The 16,199-nt window shown below is 35.1% G+C and overlaps 3 protein-coding genes and 2 long non-coding RNA genes across 9 annotated transcripts; 3 read left to right on the plus strand and 2 right to left on the minus strand.

Annotated features, from left to right (window-relative positions):
- The first annotated feature begins 558 nt into the window (after positions 1 to 558).
- Positions 559 to 2,355, plus strand: LOC112084634. The gene is made up of 7 exons (XR_002898304.1): positions 559 to 702; positions 832 to 1,083; positions 1,175 to 1,267; positions 1,381 to 1,433; positions 1,527 to 1,886; positions 1,975 to 2,132; positions 2,282 to 2,355. It is a non-coding gene; the product is annotated as an uncharacterized LOC112084634 (long non-coding RNA).
- A 65-nt stretch (positions 2,356 to 2,420) lies between these two features.
- On the plus strand, positions 2,421 to 2,923 carry LOC112084635. Of its 2 annotated transcripts, none has more exons than XR_002898305.1 (2): positions 2,421 to 2,545; positions 2,726 to 2,923. It is a non-coding gene; the product is annotated as an uncharacterized LOC112084635 (long non-coding RNA). The 2 variants fall into 2 exon arrangements; XR_002898306.1 differs by having other exon boundaries at positions 2,430 to 2,644.
- A 2,197-nt stretch (positions 2,924 to 5,120) lies between these two features.
- LOC18014025 (L-gulonolactone oxidase 2) lies at positions 5,121 to 7,864 on the plus strand. Its single transcript, XM_006418527.2, has 4 exons — positions 5,121 to 5,834; positions 5,934 to 6,189; positions 6,801 to 6,902; positions 7,014 to 7,864. Exons 1-4 carry the CDS (start codon positions 5,121 to 5,123, stop codon positions 7,751 to 7,753), a joined length of 1,812 nt encoding a protein of 603 aa, XP_006418590.1. The 3' UTR covers positions 7,754 to 7,864.
- A 987-nt stretch (positions 7,865 to 8,851) lies between these two features.
- On the minus strand, positions 8,852 to 10,253 carry LOC18014037 (non-specific lipid-transfer protein-like protein At5g64080). Its single transcript, XM_006418528.2, has 4 exons — positions 10,249 to 10,253; positions 9,784 to 10,127; positions 9,604 to 9,633; positions 8,852 to 8,936 (listed from the first exon to the last, which is right to left on the minus strand). The coding sequence occupies exons 1-4, from the start codon at positions 10,251 to 10,253 to the stop codon at positions 8,866 to 8,868; spliced, it is 450 nt and encodes a 149-aa protein (XP_006418591.2). The 3' UTR covers positions 8,852 to 8,865.
- A 602-nt stretch (positions 10,254 to 10,855) lies between these two features.
- LOC18014038 lies at positions 10,856 to 15,516 on the minus strand. Of its 4 annotated transcripts, none has more exons than XM_006418529.2 (12): positions 15,417 to 15,516; positions 13,079 to 13,138; positions 12,869 to 12,927; positions 12,722 to 12,777; positions 12,547 to 12,607; positions 12,414 to 12,450; positions 12,253 to 12,327; positions 12,106 to 12,158; positions 11,955 to 12,015; positions 11,775 to 11,857; positions 11,458 to 11,679; positions 10,856 to 11,144 (listed from the first exon to the last, which is right to left on the minus strand). In XM_006418529.2, exons 3-12 carry the CDS (start codon positions 12,893 to 12,895, stop codon positions 10,995 to 10,997), a joined length of 825 nt encoding a protein of 274 aa, XP_006418592.1. In that variant the 5' UTR covers positions 12,896 to 12,927; positions 13,079 to 13,138; positions 15,417 to 15,516; the 3' UTR covers positions 10,856 to 10,994. The 4 variants fall into 4 exon arrangements, with proteins under 4 accessions (XP_006418592.1, XP_024009704.1, XP_024009705.1 ...); XM_024153936.1 differs by having other exon boundaries at positions 12,869 to 12,940; positions 15,417 to 15,509; XM_024153937.1 differs by having other exon boundaries at positions 12,869 to 12,943; positions 15,417 to 15,509.
- Between the last annotated feature and the right edge of the window lie 683 nt (positions 15,517 to 16,199).

The following is a 16,199-nucleotide window of genomic DNA, read 5'->3' on the forward strand; positions in this document are numbered from 1 at the left end:
CACAAAAACAAGAAAAAAGAGAACAAGTGTCAGGAAATCAGAATCGGAGGCCAGACGTAGCAGAGAAAGAATGAACCATCACCACCACAAAGAAGAAGAGTCGAGACGTAGCAATTGTTATTGTCTAATTAGGTTTTTGAGAAAAATATAAATCCAAAATAGCAAAAGAGTTGTTAAAATGATTTTAGAGACTAATGAATATCCTAATGTTGCAATGATGATTTCTAACGATGTGAAACAAGATTGTGATTAAGAGAGAGCTATGAATTTTTCATAGGAGTTGAGAGAGGTGAAGCACAAGATCGTAATTGTTTGATAATTTTTCTCTAATTTTAATTATGTATGATAGGGATAATCAATAAATTTTTGCATGGTATTAAAAAGTCACTAATTTATATGATTAACAAACCCACATGTATATGCAGATATTCTAGTGTATCTAATATATAAAAGACAATCAATTTTTTGTAGTTGCTTGACACGTCACTGGAGAAAGTTACACGTGTCTTCCCAGAAAAAACAAAACAATTTTCCCATCTCGCCTCCTCCTATCCCTCTAGACTTCTCGCCTTCTGCTATTACCTCCCATCTCAGCTTAAACCCATCGAAAATCCTGTCCCAATTTCTTCTTCCTCAACTTCTCCCAGCTATTGCGGTCCTCTGGCTTGCTTCATCCTCCCCAGCTCTCAATTTTTACGCTAGGTCAGTCTCTCTCCATCATCATGCTTCTTTTGCTGATATCTACTTTCTGATTTCCGGCAAAGTATAAGATATTTGGTTCCATGTTTTCCTAAGTTCTGGGTTGAACTGGTTTTTCGATTTTCGATCTAGGTTCTCTCAATTTTATTTCCACAAGCTTAATTTCAGCGTGGCTTCACAGAAACTGACGACTCACGGTAGCGGTGGATTAAGCACGAGATGACTCATACTTTGAAGCCGGCCAGAGAATTGGTGGCAAATTGGGTTGTTCATCTCTTGGAAAACTACAACAATACCTCCTCATATTTTGCCCACCAAAAATCTTCATCATAATCACTGAAAATGGAAGTAGAAATTGAGGATCGCCGAACGCATAAACCATATGTACGTTTCTTTTGGTTTTGAATTTTCTCATTAATATCTTGATGATCTGCAGTTGATTCATTTCTTTAGTTTTGGCCTGACATTTTGATAGGATGAAGAAACTGATACAAAACTTGCTGCTTCTGGTGAGATGGAACTTAAAATTGCTCCAATTCTCGACAGGATTGATAGCTTCACGCATACTGTAAGCTGTGATGATAATTTCCCTATGTAAACGCATTTTCTTAAGTTCAGGAAGAATTCAATATGCCTATCAAGTTTAGGGTTTACATCAAGTGTCCTTCTTCTGTAAATCAGGGAAAACAATGCTCAAGGAACTCAATAACTAATTTCTCAGAACACATGATCATGTGAGTTTAAATAGATCCTTTACTGTTTTTGTATGTACGATATGGTGAGATGTTATTACATTCCCATGAATATATCATCTCAAACATGATCAGGATACACAAGGAACATGTTGAGAAATGGCAGGAGGAGATCAAGGACTCGCTATCTGATTTTGATCTGGACAGATATTCTTCTTGGAATCTGTCATCACCTATCAAGGCTATCTGCATTTCTCACTAAGTGGAATTGCGATTCCCAGTCTACATGGGGGAAATGCCGTGTTATGAAGAACAACGTGATAGTTACACAACCACAGAAACAGGCAATGCCTTCGACGAGAATTCACAAGAAAATCAAGAGGAGCTACAAGCCGATGCTGGAAACAGAACTGCTTCGAATATAACAACAGAAGAGCCAGCTGTGGTTGACCTCAGAACAAAAAAAAACAAAAAACGGAATAAGCAGACAGTCAGGTGTGTATTCTGGCTTATCGTTTCCAAGATTTTCTTGATTTGTTATCAATAAATACTTACCAATTCTGTTTAAATATATGGCTTGTAGGTAGTCTAGAAAAAAGGTTGGACCTGTAGCACCTTTTATGAAAGAGTCTCTTGCTGAAGCTAAGATAAAATTAGAGCCCTGAACAAGAAAGATAGGGAAAGAAGAATGGCTGAGATAAAAACAATCTTGAATCTTATATTTATGCTACAAAAGAGAAGGTGTGTGCTTTTATATAAATCTCTTATCCCGGCTACTTCATGGTTTTGTTGTTGCTATATAGACTTTTTTTTCTCTATACCTATATATCGTCTCAGTTGGCATTCTTCTCAAAACTCAAAGCTTTGGTTTTCTTTTGGTCATTGTACAGCTAGAGACACCTGAGTTTGAAAAGATATCCACCCAACAAAAGCCAAAGGCGTTTGTTGAGAAGCTCGATGAGGCATGTATTATTTTACTTTTGATCTATATATACCATTGAGTTCCAATGATGAGTGTAAGCTTATTACAGTGAGGAGTGTCTGGGTGCTTTAGGTGCACGCTTAGCTTTACATGGACAGCCAGGATGCAAATGCCACAGAGTTCAAGGAACGGCTTGACTCACTAAAACCATTGGCAGTCCCATATCTTTGCGGTTTGTTCTCTGCTCATTTTTATTGAACTGGAGCTTAATGAACATATTCTTATAAACCATTTGTTATACTATGCACAGTTCAGATGAGCTTATAGCACGGTCAGTAGCAGTATTATACACTTAAAAATACCATATCAAAGTGAAGGAGGTACGCTGACTGACATTCCATGATTTTTGCAGTTCTCTCATTACCAAAAAAACAAAACAATCCGGCTGTTGGAGAATCTCTGGAAGCTCCACTTGTGGTTGCCACTCCTCGGAAAGTCAGCTCCTCTCGGGAAGACGACTGTGATGATAAACATTTTGTATCTGAAACTTTCGATGTTTGTTTTGTAATGAAGTTGGCTTGAGTAACGTTTGACTTCATTGTCTTTATGTGAAGGTTTGTGTTGAAATGACATTTGGCTTTGCTCAAATACGAGTCCTTCAAACAGTGTTTCAGAATTGGGTTGAATGAAATTGGGTATGACTTGGTTTCAGAATTCTTCATGACATATCATACATAAATACATATATTGAACACCAAACTTTAGATTTAATATAAGTTAACGTCAAAAAAAGATTTAATACAAGTTAAAAAAACATACAAATGAGTCTAAGTAACTCTATAGGTAGAAAAAAATCATACAAAGAGGAATTGCATTTACTATAAAAAAACAAAGTTGATAGATAAAATGAGTTTTTCCAGTTTTTCACTCAAATACACTAAAATGACTTTTCATATCATGGACATGCCAAAATTTAATTTTAATATGAAGTATACAAATAATTTAGAAATAATAATAAAAAAATTATAATGATATCATACACAATATAAAGTATATGATATTGAAACCAATAATTATTTCAAAACAAATATAAATTACTCAAAATGTGAAGAAATATGTGTGACTAAAAAATCTCACATTGAAAATAAAGATGCATGGTGACTTGACTTGTAAATATGTCCTTTCACATATTTATTAGATCATAAATTTTAAAATGAAAAGTCAAAATTAATTAATACCACTAATTGTAATATAATTTTTATTTTTAATATTTTTTCATATGTATTTATGTTTTTAACTATTAAGTTACATTAAAATTAAGATTTTTCACATTCATAATAAAAATAAATAAATAATATTCTAAACTTTTGGTATTCATATAAGATCTTTTAATATTTTTTTATACTAACTTGCTATTTTTTCTTTTGACTTATCTTTATCATGAACACTTTTTTTAAATATTGTTCTATAAAAGAATGTTAAGATGTATATAATAATGTAAAGAATGTAAAGATTGTTTTCAAGCAATGCAATCTAAAAAATAAGGTTTTTATCTATGTCTTTTTTTACTCATATCATGTTTATGACTTTTATAATGATAGAATAATTCTCCTACTTATCCTACTTCTAAACCTAGAAGAAAACTTTTTTGATAAAGATTTTTTTTTTTAAAATCTAATACTAAACAGTTAAACAAATTACCATATTTTTATAATTAACTACATGTATATATTAACACAAACATATTTATAAAAATATTATATGAAACAAAATCCGCGCGTATGCGCGGGGTATAAACCTAGTAATAATAATAATTTCAGGGTGCAATAAGATTGGAATTTTCAAAAGGCACTTATCACGATTTTTAATTAACAATATCACTGTGTTTTTTGTTTTGTTAAATTATTGTTACAATTTTCGGTATGTTGGTGATATTTATATGCTCGTACGTACGACAATTTTAGGCTCTATATAAATTATATCAAATAAATATGGACAAGCATTTTGTGTTAGCTTATCCGTTTCTGAATTGGTGACTCGTAGAATGAATGAAATAGAGAAAAACATAGACATACCAATACAGTGCATGACCTTAATGAAAACTTCTACTTCAAAATGTTGAGAGAGTGATATTTCTATAATAAATTTGTAGCTCCTGTCATTGATCTTCGTAAATCTTCTTGAAAACAATATAATAAAAACCCAATTGATGTGTGTATATAGCTTGATAGTTTGGAAATCCAGAGTTTGATTTCTTGAATACTAAGAGATTCGAACACTAATGGATTCTTCCAAGAACCAAGGCTGTCCATAGTTGAGTTTTTAATGCTATGAAATTTGCATGATAATTAGCTAGTTGGATTTTTTGTGTATATAAGTATATGTATTTGATTAAATATTCGCCCATTGAAATTTTCAAGTTACCGTTTACCAAAAAAAAAAAAAAAAAATGCATAAGCCGTCGAGGCGAATATTTTGACTAAAAACATTTAGAAAATAATGAGAAAGAAGAGACGATGCCAGCGGCAATAGGAATACGACAATGACAATAATATGGTTAAGTCCTTTACACCATATGGTACAAATGAAATTGACATGAAAGTCAAAAATTGATGGATCGAATGGGATTAGTCATTACTATTATCTCAACTTTTTCTAGTTTAATTAACCAAAATATTTTTTTATCGTGCTTAACCGGCCTTTTACGCCACATAACCTCTATAAATAGTAAACATGTTTACAAAAAAGCCAATCGCAATATATACATTTGGTAAGATAAAAAAAAAAAAAATACTCAATCATAACCTATGAAATTTGGTTATGCTCCTTCGAATGGTTCCCAAAACGCTATGTTTTGGCGCACCCTTCTCGTATTCTACTATATATTTACACTTGTGCTTATGGCGGTCTCAACACCACCTGAAGATCCTGTCAAGTGTGTGTCTGGAAATACAAATTGCACGGTCACAAACTCATATGGAGCCTTCCCTGACCGTTCCACGTGTCGAGCCGCCAATGTGGCCTACCCAACAACCGAAGATGAGGTCGTGGCTATCGTGGCTGCAGCCACTAAAGCCGGACGGAAAATGCGTGTAACCACTCGATATTCCCATAGCATCACTAAGCTCGTGTGTACCGATGGAACGGACGGTTTGTTCATAAGCACAAAGCTTCTAAACCGCACGGTGCGAGCGGATGCAGAGGCCATGACCTTGACAGTTGAGAGCGGTGTGACGCTGAGGCAGTTAATCACTGAAGCAGCTAAAGTGGGATTGGCGTTGCCTTATGCACCGTATTGGTGGGGACTAACCGTGGGTGGTATGATGGGGACCGGTGCTCACGGGAGCTCATTGTGGGGTAAAGGAAGTGCCGTCCATGATTATGTGACCGAGATCAGGATTGTAAGTCCTGGTTCGGTCAATGATGGGTTTGCAAAGGTTAGAGTTTTAAGCGAGACTACGACTCCTAACGAGTTTAAGGCGGCCAAAGTTTCTCTTGGCGTTCTTGGGGTTATCTCTCAGGTTGGATTGGTTATAATTCCACTTTTTTATTTTTTTTACTACAAAAAGACAATATCGTGGCTCTAAGTCATTTTAATTACAATGTTTTGTTTTTAAAAGGTGACTTTTAAATTGCAACCGATGTTCAAGAGATCATTAGCATATACAATGAGAAATGATTCGGATTTCGGGGATCAAGCCGTGTCTTTTGGAAAGAAACACGAGTTTGCTGATTTCTTATGGTTACCGAGCCAAGGCAAAGTGGTGTATCGAAGGGATGATCGAGTTCCAGTCAACACGTCGGGAAACGGTTTGTTTGATTTCTTGCCATTCCGTTCCCAACTCTCTGTGGCTATTGCCATCATAAGGTCATCAGGTACCTAGTTATCATTCTTTCTAAACTTTTTTTTGTTCTTATGCATTTAGTGAAAATGTAAATAAAGATACAGGAGATGGAACTTACCAAAACAGAAGATCATTTTAGTTTCTATCGGTATATATATGAAACAACTGTACCGACATTTACTGTGATTGTTATACAAAACCGGAATATTTCACTAAAATAAAGAATTTTCTACCTTGTTTTCTTTACAACTCAAACACATATGTCAAATTTATGTTTTTAAATTTGGATTATATATGATATGATACATCAACAACATTAATATACATCATTTTAAAATTCAAATTTTGAGTTTAAATATGTAAAATAAATTATTATGTAAGATTGTAAGAAACACATGTATATGTTTGGTCAATAATTGAAAAAGTGTGCAGAGGTAAATAATAGGTGATTCTTGAATTAGTGTTGTAGAAAATGATAACTCCTGGATCCTAAACCAATATTTATATAGTATAACTAATGTATGGTTGCCAAGAGATTATCAAGTGACGACTATTACAATAATTTATTTTTAAAATTAGCATTTTCTCTATAGATAAAATTCCACACGTAACTTTAATTTTGTTTTCTTGTATACATTCAAGAGGAGACGCAAGAGACGTTCAGAGATGCGAATGGGAAGTGTGCGGGAGCCACACTAATTTCATCTACACTATTTGCTACCTCATACGGTTTGACCAACAATGGTATCTACTTTTTTGTCAATTTACATATATATGTTCAGTTTTTATTATTATATGTTCATTGATTTCACATACAATAATTACTTACTTCTCTCAAATATTCATCGGCTTTAGGTCTTATATTCACTGGTTATCCGGTCATTGGAAGCCAAAACCGTATGATGTCGTCAGGATCATGTCTAGATAGCTTACAAGATGGATTAATCACTGCGTGTGCATGGGATTCACGTATAAAAGGCGAATTTTTTCATCAAACAACTTTCAGTGTTTCTCTCACGCAAGTCAAAAGTTTTATTAATGACATCAAGTCTCTTGTTAAAATTGAACCAAAATCTTTATGCGGCCTTGAGCTCCATTATGGTATTTTGATGCGTTATGTCAGATCTTCTCCGGCTTATCTTGGGAAAGAAACTGAAGCCCTAGACTTTGATATAACATACTACCGAGCCAAAGATCCATTAACACCGCGACTCTACGAAGATTTCATCGAAGAAATCGAGCAAATTGCGTTGTTCAAGTATAACGCATTGCCACACTGGGGTAAAAACAGAAATTTAGCGTTTGATGGAGTGATTAGAAAGTACAAAAACGCACCAGCTTTCTTGAAAGTAAAGGAGAGTTATGATCCAAATGGTTTATTCTCGAGCAAATGGACGGATCAAATTCTAGGGATCAAAGGAAACGTGACGATTGTAAAAGATGGATGTGCATTGGAGGGAATGTGTATTTGTTCGGAGGATGCTCATTGTGCTCCGAACAAAGGCTATCTGTGTCGACCAGGAAAAGTTTACAAAGAAGCTATGGTATGTACACGTGTCAGTGGCATTAATATGGCTCAGTCAGTAAGTTATTAATCTTCAATAATGGCTTCTTACATCAGAAGGCGGTCGTCTTTCTCTTTATGTGTGGGTCAATATTTAGTACGATATGTTGTTTTGTTATAATAAACTATAAATAAATCATGTCTGGCTGCAATAAAAATTGGAATATTGTGAGACACTGAAGCCTTGCAAGCCTTAAAAAGGTTAAAGATTATGTGCATCGATAAGATCTTTAAAAAAATGTTAGCAATTCGTATACTCAATCCGTTTCAAAATAACTAATATTTAATTTATTTTTGCACATATATTAAAAAAATATTTAGGTTTTTTTTTTAAATAAAAACATCATTTATTATCTACCTATAAACATACCTTTAACCAATAATAAAACAAAAAATAGTTATAACACATAAAATTTAGTAAATTTTGCAGTAGAAGTTGAAAAAGATCGTATTATTTGACACATTTTTTTATTTTAAAACGAAATAAGTATTTTCATGAGTATCATGGACTTTGTCAAATTCTTTTGAGTAAATGGAGGTGTTTATTCCTAATCATATAGGAAGGTTGCAAATAACTCTTGATTAGTCTCATACTTCGATTTTGAGCTTTGTTAGATGGGTTAGTGGCTTAGTGGCTCATTGTGATTAAATGGAACACAATTTGGAAGCAACCACCAGCAGTCAACTTAAAGAATAAATACGACCAAAGTGAGTAAAAAAAAAACACGCATTGAAACCAAGTCTTAATGATAAACATCATAACTAAAAATAAGATGAGAGCATCTGCATCCATGACTCTCTAAAAAAAAAGTCTCTCAACAAAGAAATATTAATATTTTAATAGAATTTAGATTTGTTATTAAATTTTAATTTTTAAAAAGGATATAACCAAACATAAATTAAAGGACATATGGTTAGAGAGTCTATCATAACTTCATTATCTCTCTTCTTTTCTTATTATTTTTATTTATTTCGAATGTGAGAGATTTGGTGAGAGACTCCCATTGCAAATGGTCTAAAGTCTCAGAAAAAGAACTCCATATATGGTAAACTAAAAAGTAAAAGGACCTCTCGACTTTTAAATAAGAGAGAACAATATGACCAATGCGCCGCTGATTACAAATGACAAGCTATATATTGGGATCACCGAAGACCCATGGTTCCCTTGAGATGGGCTTGGAGAGCAGAAACTGGTCCTGAACCTGATTGTGTTCCTGATCGTGTTCCAGCAGCAGGAACGGGAGGTGTTGCAAATAAAATAAAATAAAACTAACTAAGCAATAAATAGTCACAAACACATAACTAAGTTTGATACATCTTCAAGTTTTGCAGAATATGCAGAGAGAACGGAGAGAATTCACAAAACTAATCGATATGATCCCAATTCAAAAAACGAAATAAAGGTTTTGACAAAGCCCTTTTCATGTAGTTACACAATTCAAGGCACTAGCTTTAAGATTGATAGTATCGTATTATGTAGTGATGGTCAGATCAAACAACGAATCAGCGTCAAACCATTTGTATTCATATAACATTATGATTAGAGTCGAATCAGCCTCAATCATTTTTCCTCGTCTAACTATTTACTAATTAAGAGGATAAAAAGACCAAATTATTAATTACGATAGCTACCAAATTTTACAATTCCCCTAATTTATTGTTAGAATTAGAACGCAAACCAAAACATATTTTAAGCATAAAAAACAATCAGACATTTTTTTAAACCAAAAGAACTTCAACAATCAGAAAATTGATCATTGTTAATACAAAAGTAAATAATTTTTAGGTATGACCGTATGACAATTGACATGTAAAGGAAAAAAAAATCAAACAAACTAAAGAGTGATTTAGAGTGAAATCAACAAAGAGAAAGACAAATACCTGGCGCACTGGCAGGAGGATTAGTAGACACTGCAACAACAACAACAACAACAACAAATCAGAGATCAGGAAAAAAAACTCATTACAAAAAAATCCAGGAAAACAAAAAACAGAGATCTACAAAAATGAGAAAGAGAAAGGCGAATGAGAGAGAGAGAGAGAGATGAAGAAAAATCTCACATCCACAAGCGGTCACCGGAGGAGCGGTGAGATTGCAAGCGACGGGAAGAGTAGAGGCTTTAGTGACGTTCAGTTTGACTCCAAAGGAGCCACTGTTCTTTAGCCCTTCGCATAGACATTCGACGTTTGAGTCGAGCACCGTCTTCAGACCAGAGCAGCACTCCATGTCTGGTTTATCCACTTGGCTCCCGATTATCACGAAAGACAAACATTTCGCCATGTTCAGTATCATGGCGGAGAAATCGGTGGTCGGTGCCCACTTTCTATGAACAGATGGAGAGGCAACAGAGAGGACAAGAACAAGAATAGATATTCGCGGCGGGGAAGACGACCATAGTGTGATTCTCAGTTTTTTTTTGGTTTATAATTCGTCAGAAATAACGTAATGTGGTGGAACCAAGGCTTGATGTACACTACTATTTATGTGTTTTGTTAACGGAAACACGATGTCTTTTTAGTGTACACGTCATGCGTTTCGTGTGTATCGCATGATTATGGGATTTTTAAATTGATTTATATCCTTTATCCTAAATAAGCTATTTTAATAAAGAAAAAGTATTTGTTTGCAACACGCTTACTTGAAGAGGATACAGACAAAACAGAGATTTCAGTGTTCCTTGTTTTCTTTTTGTTCTTAGAGAGTTGTTGTTACGATGTATTCAAAAGAAGGACGAAGGAGTTGTTTATTTTCTTAAGAGACATCTCGAAGACAAAAGGAAAATGGAAAAGTATGAGTGATTGTCCTCGGGATCAAAAGAACATTAAAGATCTGAATGATGACCACTAATGGAACAATATAAACTGAGAGGGATAAAATCATAGAATTTTGTTTTTCCTTATTGTTCTTTCTCAAATTTGATGAAAAAAATACTGTTTGTTCTATTATTCCCTAAAAAAAGTTGAAATGAAAAGAAATTATATATATGTACATATATAAAAGAAAGTAAACATTTATATAGGATTGAAAAAAAAATCAATGTTCCTTGTTCCTCCACATTTCTGTGGTCGCCAGTGGAAGCCAATATTTTAGCCTAAACATGATTTTCTGATTGCTTATGCTGCAACTATATGGGTAATTTTTAGCATGTTTATTAGTGAAAGTAAAAAGAAAATACAGTATATTTTTAGTTTCTTTCTTAATGTCAAAACTATGACTTCTTCCGATAAAGAAAGAAGGAAACAAATTGATGAAATGAAATAGTTAAAGAATGTCACATATTGTCAATATCTTTCAAGATTGAATCAATATCAGGAGTCAAAACTGCATGCTTGTACACATCTCCAATCAGACAGCAATTCTTCTCATCAGTGTTAACAACCATCACATCTTGTGCAAACTCGCTCTTTAATCCTGGGCTAACCTACACACCCCATTCCGAAATCCCAATTAGACTAGAATGGTTTTACTTTTATTTTCTTTTTTAAACCGAAACCGATTCCAAACCAAACAGAACAGAAAAAGAAACCAAAAAAACCGTACTAAAGTTATCCATACTAAATTTAGTTCAACTAAAGGCTACTATTTTTATAAAACCAAAACCCTTCCAAAAAAGCAAGAACCGATACTTGGAATGAACACCCTTACTAGATATTGGCCTAGTGTTTTGGTAGATCTAGCCTAATCGAATGCTAATCAAAGGGGAAAAAAATAAAAGAGTATGAGAAATCACTCACATCATAAAGCACTTCACCAAGTTTCATCTTGACAGCACCACTTTTGTAGATAAGTAGTTTTCCCATGAAACCTTCTGGCAAGATGGCTTTTAAATCACAAGTCTTTTCAACTCCGCCTTTGCTGTTTGGCTTTGTTTCACGGTTTTCTGTTGTTGCTGACTGTTTTACCAAAGGAACAGAAGGTAACCTCATAAAAATCATTTTCTGTTCACCACTATCTTCCTGCCAACAAGTAATGCAAAAAATATGTAAATATGTATGGAGTTTCTAAATTTAGTGTGTGACTTTTGGTTCTCGAATTTCTTTTTGGTACTAACCATCAGACCAAGATTAGCGGCAGTGTTAAGTGAATCTTCATGATTTCCCACAGTCTGCATAAATTCCTCCACATCAAGGAGCTCTGCAAAAATGAGCAGCATCTCAAACATATAAGTAAAATGCTAATCAAGAACATGTTTCTTTTTTCTTCTCAACCCAAAAAAAAATTATATGTAAACCTGGATCGCCTGCATAGGGTCTCCTCAACGGAAGCGTGATTGGGTAATAACTGTAATAATCCTGTGAGGGATCCAAGAACAGTAATTATGCATTAACATCGTCAGTATATAAGTTGGAGATCATATAACGGGTTACTGTTGTTATACTGACCCATGGTTCTTTATACTCTATCTCCTGTGTCGCGTTTGAGCCAAAAGCACCAGCTACACAAGAAACATCATGGATCAACAATCCACGCAGATGGATTCTGATTATATACAAAGAGTTGCTGGTTTAAGAAATCAAAATGCTTGCTACCTGATCCATTTAGGTACTTATCTGATCTCGTGGAATTTACCACACCTCCCATCCAAGCAACTTGAGAAGCAGGAACTGTGTTTGAAAGAGTGTTTTTACTATCAAGTAGTTTGTAGCAAACAAGATAAGATTAGAGTCAAGTTTCAAGTTAAAGATATAACCTTTCTTTTCCCCTTTTGGCTTGCGCAAAGATCTTTCCTAAGGCAAACAAAAACAAAATCCAGGAAAACAGCTTGAGAAAACAAGAAGAAACAAGAGTCAAAGCGATTTCACTCAGTGATAAATAAAGCTTACAGTTACTCTGCGTAGCAACTCCGTGGCTTGTGCACTATTATTATCATCCTCAACCACTTCACTGCAGATATTCGAAATTCAAAACTTGATTTCAGAAGCCAGATTGACCAAAGAACACGTTCGCTAATGCTTAATCAGATCAAAATCAGATCAGTGTTAATAGAGAATTACTTACGGTTTAACTTCTGGTTTTGGCACACGTTTAGGGGGAGCTTTTGGAGCAAATTTCATCTGCAGAAGAAAACACGAAAACGATAAACTCAGCAGAGCCAAAACTTAATCTGGCAGAAAAGATTGTAAATAGATGATATCGACCACAAACCTTCCGTGCTGGTGGTTTCTCCTCCATTGCAATTCAGTTTATTCTAACACTTTGACCACCTACAAAACAAAACTACTGAAGAACATTCAGTTACGAGAGTACGAATATTTAAATTTTATATCTTCAAACTCACAGAAACTTTACAAATTCAGAGAACTACAGTTTCAGAACCAGAAAAAAGTGATAGAATCAATAGTTTCAAAACCTGACCTGCGACTCGAAGACTGGTTGATCGCCGATCGTTGAGTTCACTGACGGTGAACAATGAGCCTGAGAATGAGGATGAGGATGATCGGCGATTAAAAGATGACACAAAATTAGGGTCTTTCGGTAAGCCAAAACGGTAACGTTTTCAGCATAACTCGTGGGGAGAAATTAAACCGGCTTAATTTAACGAAACAGTCGACTTGCATTGAGAATTTAAGATGTAAACGGATCAGGCCTATTAATGTAGTGTAATGAATTCATGTTATATCATCATGGTTTATGTCTAACCAGAAACAATTGTATAGCCAATAGCCATAGATTTCTTTACAAATTTTAGTTAAAGAAAGGTCGAGGAAATATTGAAGATAAATCGCATAGATCTTTCTTGTTCCTTGATAATAGTTTCTTCAAATCCCTTCTCCAATCTTGAAACATGAATTTTCACTAGTAGACTTTCCAAGTCTGGGAGAGGATCCATTGCGTTTTTTTTGGTAGTTTTCTTGGCTTCTTTGATAATGTTTTTCACAAGGATGCTTCCCATTCTGAAACAGCTTGACTTAAAACACCATTCCACTAGGAAACTTGCTCTCTTTGTGATAACCACCATAAATTCAAATTTGATATTTATTAGAGAAAATTCCATATAAAGTCTTTAACTTAGTTTTTATAAATTTTTAAAATTTTTATTTTCTGTGTCCAGAAAAAAACATCAAATATTTTTTCTATCCATTTTAAATCCTCAATTGTTATTTGTGTGATCATTTTGCTTCAATTTGATTTAAGGATTTTGCTTCAATTTTGTCGGGATTAGGTTATATCAAGTTTTATGTTAACCATTACTTAACCACGTCGAGTTACTTTAGTTGGTTAATTAACGGGATTCGAACTGACGTTCCCATTTTCGTTTAGACATAATAAGGGATTTGCACGTTTGAGCCTCAAAGAAAATCAGCCTCAACCCAACCAAGGAGCTCAGAACATCAAGAATCTCGAAGAGACCGCCTCAAATCTCCAAGATACACCAGTTTTAAGCCATGAAGCCGATAAGGAGCATTTGGATCAAGAAGAAGGACATGAAGCTGGCCACGTAGGAACACTCAAAGATCTCAAGGAAATCGACTTCCATGGACCCCAAAATCTCAAGGAACTCGAGTAGGAGTTGATCAGGGAAAGCAAAGTTGGGCTAAGAGAAAAACTTTGGTCGAAGCAGAAAGCAATTTGCTCGAGCAAATTCAAAAATTGTCCGAGACAAAGAGTTTTGGCCGAGAAACGCTTTAACCGGAGTTGGCAAAAAATTGAAGATTTACCAAACAAGGAGAAACAACCTGGAAGAGATAAAGTAGGGAAAAATAAGAGCTTTGCTCGAAAAAGATGAAGAAAAACTCGGACAAATTTCAAATTGGTTCGATGGTGAAGGATTTGGCCGAATATTAGCCGAAAACCGTAGAAAAACAGCTAAGTGTCACAAGAAGTCTTGAGATTTGATCCGAAGGGATAACAGAGGTTTATAACCGAGAGGAGAAGGAAAAAGCCCGGAGACAAGAAAATCAGATGGTTCAAACTTTTAAATGTTAAGTTCAGCAATTGCATCGACGAGGAGCTTTTTTTCCCATCACTTTCCTTTTCAAGTAATATCTCACGAGTTCAACATCAGTCGGATGAAACCGAAATCCAGGAGCCAGCTGAGTTTTCCCCATTGGCTGATCCAAAGGGGAAAACTTGCACTCTCCTCGGGAAACTCCTCACCAGTGAATAAATGGGAGTTTTGTGCAGACAGGTCACGTCACAGTAACAGGAACAGCAGAAGCGCATACTTTTTAATCAAAACAAGTAGAAAAGTTGCAGAGAAGCCAAGAAGAGAAGAGAAGAAAAGAGAAAAAAAAAAGGAGCACTAGACGAGGTGAGAGAACGACTAAGTCCAGTGCTCATATAACCGGAGTCGCACCAAAGGAAAGATGGATTCTTCTTGCAGAGATCAACAGACATCTGGTGTGAAACGTAAAGTCTGCTATTTAGACATCGCAACACAAAAAAAAAACAAAGACTTGAACTACACGACCAACTAGAAATTAAAACACACAGCAGATGTCAAATGACAAATCATCAATTTGGTATCAAATAAGCGAGCAAAACCCAGAAAGAGTAAAACCCTAATTATGAATCTAGATTCAGATCAGGTCCAGAAATCACAAGAATAAGATCAAAAGAGATAGCAACCCAATTTCAGGACTCAAAAGGGAAAACGCAAACCGACGACAGCATTAGGAAAATCAGAGCGGAAACACAAAATCAGCATCGAAACACGGCGGACCAGACCAGAAACAGGGTAGGAATATCATACCCGGAGAGAAGAAAAAACTCGATGGTGGAGATGACGATCGGCGCAAAGGGAGGCGGGCAAGAGAGAGAGAGCGATGAGAGAGTGGCGTAAAAGAGAAGCGCCAGAACTGAGAAAAGGGTTATAACTGTCTTAGAACAAGTCCATTGGTGAACCCTTTAATGGGCTTCATCAAATTTTTTTAAAAAAAAAATTGTTTGTTTAAGGTTCGGGAAGAAATTGGGTGTGTAATGTGGTTCTAATAGTGAATCCGAGAATGGGGTTTATCCCGAAATATATCCATTCTCTCCTTGGCAGTCTATCAATATCTTGGCTTGCGTTGTAGTAGGACTGAATCCGCTTCCAGAACGATCCAGCACGCTGTTCATTACCGACTATCGGGTCTTTGCTGGTGTTTAGCCACGCACTTATGATGACTAAGTCTTCCTTCGGCGACCAGATTTTCCTCTTCAGTGCAGTATCAGGAGGATCATCAGATCCTTGTGTACTAAACAAAGGAATGTCTGATGATCCAACTATATCTATGCAAGGCGAGTACGAGTCAGGGTTTAACTGACTGGTTAAAAGGTTGACAAACCTTTCAGAGTATGTAAAAGAGTTCTAAGAATCCATAAAAGGATTCAAAGAAATGAAAGGGAGTGAAAGAAAGAAAGAATGCAAGAGAGTAAAAGAAATAAGAGAGTGACAGATATTGAACAAGGTAAACAAAAAAAGAGAGTGAAAAGAGTGAACGAGGGTTTTTAATTGAGTTAAAGAGAGTGGAAAGAAATAAACGAGTGTTAAAGA

Source organism: Eutrema salsugineum, unplaced genomic scaffold (genome assembly GCF_000478725.1).
Source record: "Eutrema salsugineum unplaced genomic scaffold, Eutsalg1_0 scaffold_4, whole genome shotgun sequence".
Classification (NCBI taxonomy): domain Eukaryota; kingdom Viridiplantae; phylum Streptophyta; class Magnoliopsida; order Brassicales; family Brassicaceae; genus Eutrema; species Eutrema salsugineum.